The following is a 9,241-nucleotide window of genomic DNA, read 5'->3' on the forward strand; positions in this document are numbered from 1 at the left end:
GCAAATGTTATTCATATTAATTCATTCATATATATAGGACACACAAGGAAAAAAAAAGAGTTGCACAAAAATAAATACCACTAGAATTATCTCTATCCCACAGGCATTTCTAGTTTGTTCCCACTTCTGAATAGAAAGCAGCCTCTCTCATCAATCACAAAGGAAGCCATCCATTACCTCTAATGCCAAAGAAAGATTAATTTCATTCTGTCAAAAAGAAAGTCTAATACAAGGCTGAGTAATGATCTGCCTATGCAATTTTGAGACACGTTCATTATTTTAACATAATAACAAAATTTCCACAATAAAGCCCCTAATCTCTATAAGATAAAATCAGCATTCTTGTTTCACTGACAAAGTAGTCACCCTTATTACTGATTGCTGAAGTGAGATAGCATGAACTTTCAATCCTGGTACATAACCAACAGTCAAAACAATGCTATTATCTCTCCACTTGACCTGCATTAACATTGAGTAAAAGGAAATCAGTAAAAGTAAAATCCTTAGTTTTCTGTGACAACTTCTACAAAAAATGAAAATTTACCAACAAGAAGTATCCAACAAAAACAGATATAAACCTCTTTAATTTTAATGATAACAGCACCTCTTCCAATTTTTCCACAAGTAATATTAATAATCAACTGAGTACTCCCCCCCAATCTTTTTGGTATCAGGTATCTGCATTACAAGCATTAACAAACAATTAAGTCACAATTTAAAAAGGCTACCTCAGCCTTAACCTTCTTCATGTGATCTCAGTCTTGTATCTCTTTGCATCCTGGAAAATCCTCTCAATCTCACCCCTTATTATTGATAATACTGATCTTCCTCTTAACTCCAATGATCTTCTCCTGTGTCGAAACATTCAAGATACAATTGATGTCAAGATTTGTTTTTGATATCAATGGTTTCTTGAATGTTTCCACGGAGGAGATAAGATCAGCGGATATAAGAGAAAGATCACTGTTAGCAATGGTAAGGGAAGATTACCTAATCATGAGATCCAGAGGATTCTCCTGGACAACATAAACTTATGAAGCATGTAAACATAATTGACAAAAGCCTTGTAACACAATTTATAAGCACCTTTTACAGCAACATAAACTTATCATCCTAAACTTTGTTTTCTATTCATGAGCTGAGAAGTTAGAATTCCTAAGGCTAAGGACTCGGTAACAACTACTCAACTCAACTCAAATACACACAGAGAAGTGTTACATCAGCTCCTAGGATCTTGCAATATCCCAAACCACCATATATAATTGATCTTTTCTATTGTATTCCTCATGGGCCTGACCATTTGTGAAATGTTCTTACTTCATGCTACTTAAAATTTACATTAATTTAGTTTTTCATCCTTAATTTTTAAGAAGTTTATTGAAAAAATTACAGTTTGTAACTTTCTATTTATATCTAGTTAATTTTTATTTGAAGTGTCAAACTTATTTTTAACAATTAATAAAGAATCTAACATGCATGTCATACGAATTTCATATAAACTTTAGAGATAAAAAATAATATATTTGCCAAATTATCAAGCACATGACTCCCACATCATGTGTTTATGTTAAATGACTATTTTATTTTAAATTTGTCGAGTTATCATTTGTATTAATTTAATTTTTAAAATTTTAGTAATAGTTTTAACATGACTTTTACTAGCACTTTGCTTCAAAATTTACAGATGAATTTGGATATGTTATGTACCTTATTTTTTTATTATTTATAAGAATCAAATAACACAAAATTCTTATCATTTACTCAATTCAACCAAATCATTCTAGACTCAACTTAACTCAAGCATTCTCAGAACAACTAAGTGTATGTTTGGGAATAATGGACCAAATTGACCAAATGAACCAAACTGGACCAAATAGAGCAAGTTGAACCAAATGGTATGAATTGAACCGAAGTGGACCAGATGAACCAAACTTCAAAAAAAAATAAATGATGAATGAATTACTTTTTCTTGTTTCCTAAGAAACGTTCTCAAATTTATGTCCTTCTTTCATGTACTATCTATGAAAAGAGAAAAAAAAAAAAAAAAAAAAAAAAAAAAAAAAAAAAAAAAAAAAAAAAACAAGGGGTTTTTAAGAAAATAATAATATTTTATTATAATTATTGAAAATAACTTTGTGGTAAAAAATTTTGGGAAAATCATTTCTTTGAGAATTTTGTGTTGAAAACAAGATTTTAAGCATTAAAATTTCAATTTTCGCATTGTAATCATGCTTCCAAAACATGATTTTAGTTACAATACATTTTGCACTCAAATTATATTTTGAAAACATAACTTTAATATAAACACATTTTACATTGAAATTGTGTTTTTGGAAACATGATTTCATAGTATAATTTGAAATTTTAATGCTTAAATAAGAGCCTATTCTCCAAAATAACATTCCAAAAGAGCTATTTTTAATAATTATAAATAAAATATATTTTTTTCCACAATACCAAAGTGATGCAATTATTTGAGGTCTAAATGAGTGATCACCCGCCTTAATTTCACAATGGCATCCGCCTATTCAACAAAAACTTGCGCAACAATGCACCATCAAGGAAAGGGGCCAACATTGATGAAAAAGATGATTTTTTTGTGTGTCACCCACAAACATTTCTAATTTGATTCTCACTTTTGAATAGAAAATGATTTCTCTCATCACCCACAATGACAATCTTCCTTAGTATGGCATAATTTAGTTGTTACATTTTTTATATTTGCTATCATATTGGTCCATATCATCACCTCACTTACGGAAAACGTATATTCTTAAAAACTTAATTATTGTTGATAACATAAGAGTTCGCCAGTTACGTAAGAGTATTTCATAAATCCATAAATCAGATGACTACAAAAACCAAAATGGCAAAAAGCTTAAAAATATTCTAGCCTCATCACACATGCACTTCGTGATGGGGCTTTTTTTTGGGGGGGGGGGGGGGGGGGGGGGTGTGTTACATGTTTTACTCATGGCATTTTTTTCACATAAATTCCATACTACTATTTAAAGGTGTATAGATAGAGCTCTTGAAAATAAAAGAAATGAATACACCAAACCAAATCAACATGTACTTAAATATAAACACAATCACATTGGTGGTAATTATTCCTCTTCAACATTTGACTTTAAAACTATCAATGTAAAGAAATGTACCCTTTCAAACAGAAAATTATTAGGTACTCCTGAAATACCATAAATACGTACTCCCTCCTCTCACATGAATGATGAGTCTCACCATGAATTTAATTAGTGGGACCCACCATTCATGTGAGAGGATAGAGTACGCATTTATGGTACTCCGGGAGTATACAATAATTCCCCTTTCAAACAAATGAACTAATAAAATGAAATATAATAATAGTAAAAACAATGAAAAAGAAAAAGAACATAACAACTTGCCCAGATGTACCCCAAATCCTCACATTCTCATCTTTACTCCTTGTATAGGAAACATTCCTCTTTGAAAAGAAAGAAAGATAGTGATGAGCCAAGAAAAAAAAAATTGTGGGGATCAAAGGAATTGTGGAAATAGACTTAAAAAAATAAATAAATAAAAAAAGGTGAGATTTGTAAAGAATTACAAAAACTAAAATACAAAAACTAACAAATTAATAATTTCAACAATGTCAAAGGAAACCAACCTTTCTAAAATTTGAGATGATGATCAAGTGAGCAAAAAGTTGAGGCAATCCAAAAGTCTGTGCAAAGAAACTAAAAAGATATGTAAAATGTTTATGAGACATATCTAAATAGAAATAGTGTATGCTAATTTTTAAGAAAAAAGATGTGTCAATATTTTAAAATTTATTTAACCGTTTAGTTCCCATAAATAATAAAAATAAAAACCGTTTAGTGATAAAAATTTGTGGCCATTCATTTTGGCAATTAGAAAAAAGAAGAGTACGTTTGTTGGGAAAAAAATTTAGTTTTATTTTTATTTTTTTAAAAGAGGGAACTATATTAGTACCAAAAAAAAAAGTTTTATTTTACTTTATTTTTATAAAAGAAGAAGTTGTATTAGTGTTTGATTACTAATGTGAGAGAAAATGTGGAGATGGAAGAAAAAACTGTTTTTTTTTTTTTCTAATTTAGCTAAAATTTAGGAGTTTTAAAATTTGTAATTTTACATATCTAATTCTATTATTTAAGTTTTACAGACAGATGAATTTGAGAGTATTTTAGACATCAAAATTTAGGATTCCAAATAAGAGAAACCCCTTAAATTATGTAGTATAGTAGTATGGATAGAAACAACCAAATGAAAGCCTAAATTTAGGACCAATTGAAAACATGAAAAATAAAAAATAAGCATTAAAAAGGTGTTTTTGCCAAAATTTAAAATTTAAAAAAAAAAAAAAAAAAAATCTAAATTCCTAGTGAAGGACATAAGAGTCATTCAAGTAAAAGGCAAGAGCAATTCAGTCATTTCGGCCTCCAAGTTCCACCGTGCCACTCACTGAGAGAACCGCAAAGGCGGTACAATATTGAACACCGTGTAACACCGTCTCTCACTGTCATCGTCCATCAATAGCTTCCTGTTTGGTTACAAAGAAAATGAGGGAAAACTCAAAACTTTGATCATTTCCATTTTTCATTGTTGGGTCTATTTTAATTTCCTCTTATTTCTCGGCTACCAAACAGTTTTGTTGGGTCCTTAAATAAGAACCCCACTTGTAGAATTTGTGTGGAAAGCATCTTTTTGATCATGGAAGCTCCTGAAAAATCTGAAGAGACTGTCTCAAATGTAAGAATCTCATTTTTCTGCTAAACTTGAAATTCTGAATGTTCAGTGCTTAAACCCTCGATTAAACCCTGCTATCTGTGAAAATCTTGATTTCTAACTCAAGTTTTGAACTAAAATACCTCAGCTCTCTGTTGTTTTGTTTGCAAAATCGCTTCTTTTCGATACTGTTGTTGTTGCTTTTCTTTTTGGTGTTCAATTTGTAGATCAAGTTTGATAATTTGTGCAAAAAGAAATTCAGGAGATGTTGTAGTATATACATAGTATGTATAAGTGTGACATGTCATAATTAAATTGAGGAATTCAGAGCCCATATATTGAAAACTGAGCTTGGCTATTTATGCTCCCACAAAAGGCAACATTTAATGCAATTGAAGTGAAATCTTAAAAACAAAAACCAATGACAGCTTCTGTATCCTGCACCCATCATGCCATTCCATCTCATGACAGAAGTTGTTGCAAAAGGGAACCTAAATCCAAAAATGTTAAACACCCAAATCCCAAAAGGCAGTGAAAGAACAAGATAGTTATGGTATTTATTAAAGTAGGTTCCAACTTCCAAACCTAGTGGTGGAGAACAAGTGGAAGCATCCCATCACAAGTGAATGGTCAGAAGACCTTGTAATCACAAAAAGAAGATGCAATTGAAGCAATTCAGTTCTTGCAAAAACATATTTGTAAATTTTGGTTACTTTTGTTACTTTTATGTCTCTTTAGCTCAACTTTGGTTACTTTTGTTTCGGATATCTCATAAATCTTGCAACTTTATAGTTTTGGAAAGTTTTCTGTATCGATTTGTAATCTGGGTCATTTACTATCCTCCATTAGCTGGTGTCTGCATGTAATTTTGGACTAGAATTGATGGGGGGGAAATTATGCTTTAACAAAATGCCCATGAATTAGTTGAAGGCAGAAAAGAAATTTAAATTCTATAAAGATCACATTTTTGTTATTGAACAAGACTTGAATTAAGATGCTGTCCTTTTCATATAGCCTAAGGGGGTCAGGAGATTTGATCGTTCGATATTTGTTGTTGAGGTCATTTTTCAACTGAATTTGTTGTGAGTTTCATACCATTCCAATCATAGAGGTTTTCAAAGTCTCTTTAAATGTAAATTCGCTGGCATACTGTTTTACTTGTTAATTTGTTTGGTTTGAAGATACCAAGCATTCTATGTCTGATCTCAAGTTATTCTTTTTCCGAATTTTATTGGACTGGCTAACTGCCTTGAGGAATCTTTCTTTATTTTCTATTGTTGATTTATTAGATTTATGCAACTTTTGTAACTGATTGTTTCACCCCAAAATATGTTTCCTGTATACTTGGGTGATTCCTTTTTCTAATATATATATATATATATATATATCTTTTATTATTTATCAAAAAAAAAAAAACTTGTTAAATTTTTTGGTTAGAATTGATTGTTCTACATCAGTCATATCTAGGGGAGTAAAAACTATGTGGGGATTCTCTATCTTTCTGTGTTCTTTGATTTTACATGTATGCCTCCACAATACATAAACAACACTATTTATGGAATCATTGAATCTTTCAAATATCGAAAGGCTAATCTCATCTTCTCCCTGATCAGTATACTCCAAGGATGGCCGGAACTGTCAATTGGGGCACAGCAACTGTTGTTGGAGTGTTTGCAGGCTTATTATATGGAGGCAGTAGGGAGGCATCCGCTTCTGTTGTAAGTTTGTACTAAAAAAACTGCTAAGAGTGCATTTTTGTAATAACTGAGCATGTATGATCAACTGAACCATCTAAAAGTCTTTCTCTATTGTGCTCGGACATGATTAATTTGCCAAGTATGAAGACAAGAGTTGGTAGGAAAAGGGAATAGATTTTGATATTTCCTTATCGAGATAACTGTGTAAACTGCTAAAAATTATGAGAGATTAACAATTTGTACCTTACTGTAATATATAAATTGGTACAGATGTGTTTGGCATCTTTGTACCCTCTGCTACAACCATACTGGCCAATGGTGCGCGTTATGCCTGTGGATTATACTCTCATAATTAGAATTGGAAAAACATGGTTGGTTTTATGGTGGATCAGTTGTAGGCAAGGTGGAAAGTAATGGCTTTCATTTATGTATAAGCTTAAAAATGCAAGAGGCTGGACCAAATTTTCTCAATAAATAGTATATATGTGGTTTATTTATAGCATTGGGAGGAAGGGGGGGGGGGGGGGGGGTGTTTATTTTGTTTATTTTGCAATTAGTACTCTGTATGCATTTTCTACTTTGCACCATCTTTTGTTGGAAGTCATTCACTTATGAATTACTTCCTTTAACTCCGCCCCTCTTCAACATTCCCCCATCCCCCACAAATAAAAATAAAAATAAAAATAAAAAAGAAGAAGAAAGAAGGAGAAGTCCAACCAAAAGACAAGAGAAAGAAAAGAAATCCGCAAATCCATGGAAAAGGGTACTGGTTTCTGGGTTTAACAGTTTAATCTTCCCTATAATTTGCTACTACTTTTCGGATATTGTATGTTTTGAGACAATGAACTTTACTTTTCATCCAAATGGTTTTCGTTTTTTCTAAGACATATTTCAATCATATTTGATGACACTTGTGAGGACTTTGCATCGTTTTGGCAGAGCAAGGATGCAGAGGTAATGTTGAAGCTAGGGAGCACAGCAGATAAACGTGAGCAGCATCGACTAGTGAGAGATGCAATGGAAAAAAGATTTGTACGAGTTGCTCGTGGCTCCATAATTGGTGGAGTACGCCTTGGAATGTTCACTGCCGCATTTTACAGTTTACAGAATCTGCTTGCAGAGAAACGAGGTGTGCATGATGTTTTCAATGTTGCTGCTGCTGGTTCAGCCACTGCTGCAACATTTGGTCTAATTAGTAAGATTCAGAAACTCTGGCATCTGATGTTCTCACCAACTGATCCTGTCATTTTGGTTTAGAAAATTTATACGTAGTCACTTTATAGTTCCTCAAATATTCTCCAAGTTTTGCTGTCTATTATTTCGTTATTTTGAAGTTTAATTCCTTAAATATCTTAAAGAGGTTGATGAATTGTTGTATACTCTGTAATTAACTTCTCCATCTATTTCACATATTAGTGCCAGGATCACTCCAATGGCGTGCAAGGAATGTTGCGCTGGGTTCATTTTTGGGAGCGGCAATATGTTTCCCTCTTGGTAATATATTCAATCCTTATATGTAATTACAGATCCTTCAATTAAAACTACTAATATAACGGTAAATGAAAATGCTGTGGCTATTTGGCTATCTGATGGATATCAAATCAGTACAATCACTATACTGTCTTTCACATAATTTTTCAACTCAAGTTGCTAGAGTAGCCTGTAGCCCCAGTCTTCATTCACAATGACCAAGACAACCCTAAAGTTATTTAGAGAAATGCTGGTAGCTAAAAAAAAATAAGCATAACAGTTAAAGTATATTGGAGTCATTTTAATAACAATAATTGTTATCTCTTAAAAGGGATCTTAGTTGCCTAACCTCACTTTAGCTATATGCCCAGTCATGTAAGTGCAAGTGTTAAAATTACATTATTTAAGTTGGACAGAATAACTTGAAGCTCTAAATTACAATGATGAAAAATTGATAGCATGAGTTCAACAGAAAGTATAGAACTTGCAAGTAAAAAAAAAAAGTGTTTTGTGACAGGTTGGCTTCAGCTGAAGCTTATAGAGAAAGCAAATGAAGGAAATATGGCAGCTAATCCTAGTTCAGAAGCAACGAGTGGTGTTGGTGCAGCAATAGAGAGGCTCGAGGGAAATTTGAATAAATAAAACAAAATAATTTGGAGGGCCCAATCTAGAATTTTCCATGGAAGGTGGAGGGATCAAAGTAAGACATGTGGGCTAGCCCCCAAAAGAGATCTAATGTTGTTCTCTTGTATCTAATTTTCTTTTTCAGTGCTTCCCTTCAATAGTGAGACTGAGAATAACTCTCAAAAGCTTGGTTGCTTGAGAGCATTTTTTTGGCTGAATAGAATTTCCTTTAGGTTGATCTTTGAGATCATATGCCATTTTTGTTGGTGATGATGTTCTTTATGTCATATACCCAATCAATAGGCAAATCAACATTTTAGTTTCTCTGTTTTCTTATTAGCTATTCATTTATATATCTTAATGCTTGCAAGAAATGTAACTTGTGGGAGACCAAAAAGGTGTTTGGGTTAGGCAAAGACATGGTTTAAATGCTTCTTGGGTGGCATTAACAAGCCCTTCTTCTAATGTGTCTTTTTAAATACTTTTTTCATTTTTGTCTAGATTTTCTGAGTGTAAATTAGCAATATATGAAAGGAAATCTTCAATGAAGTGGTTTGCTGGGGGCTTTTGCCTTTAAGTAACCTACAAGGGCCGCCTACACATATTTAAGAGAAGTAAGAAACCAGTACTAATAGCTCCCATCAATGCATGAAGGTGCCCAAAATGGTGGGATTTGTTGGGCAGAGTTGATGGTGAGCTTATCACCCTTTTTTTCTATTTTCTTT

The 9,241-nt window shown here is 32.3% G+C and overlaps 1 protein-coding gene across 1 annotated transcript; it reads left to right on the top strand.

Annotated features, from left to right (window-relative positions):
* The first annotated feature begins 4,436 nt into the window (after positions 1-4,436).
* LOC115962813 lies at positions 4,437-8,968 on the top strand. The gene is made up of 5 exons (XM_031081687.1): positions 4,437-4,749; positions 6,339-6,443; positions 7,362-7,617; positions 7,839-7,916; positions 8,410-8,968. The coding sequence occupies exons 1-5, from the start codon at positions 4,711-4,713 to the stop codon at positions 8,532-8,534; spliced, it is 603 nt and encodes a 200-aa protein (XP_030937547.1). The 5' UTR covers positions 4,437-4,710; the 3' UTR covers positions 8,535-8,968.
* Positions 8,969-9,241: the final 273 nt, after the last annotated feature.

The sequence above is a fragment of the Quercus lobata genome, chromosome 10 (assembly GCF_001633185.2).
Source record: "Quercus lobata isolate SW786 chromosome 10, ValleyOak3.0 Primary Assembly, whole genome shotgun sequence".
Classification (NCBI taxonomy): Eukaryota; Viridiplantae; Streptophyta; class Magnoliopsida; order Fagales; family Fagaceae; genus Quercus; species Quercus lobata.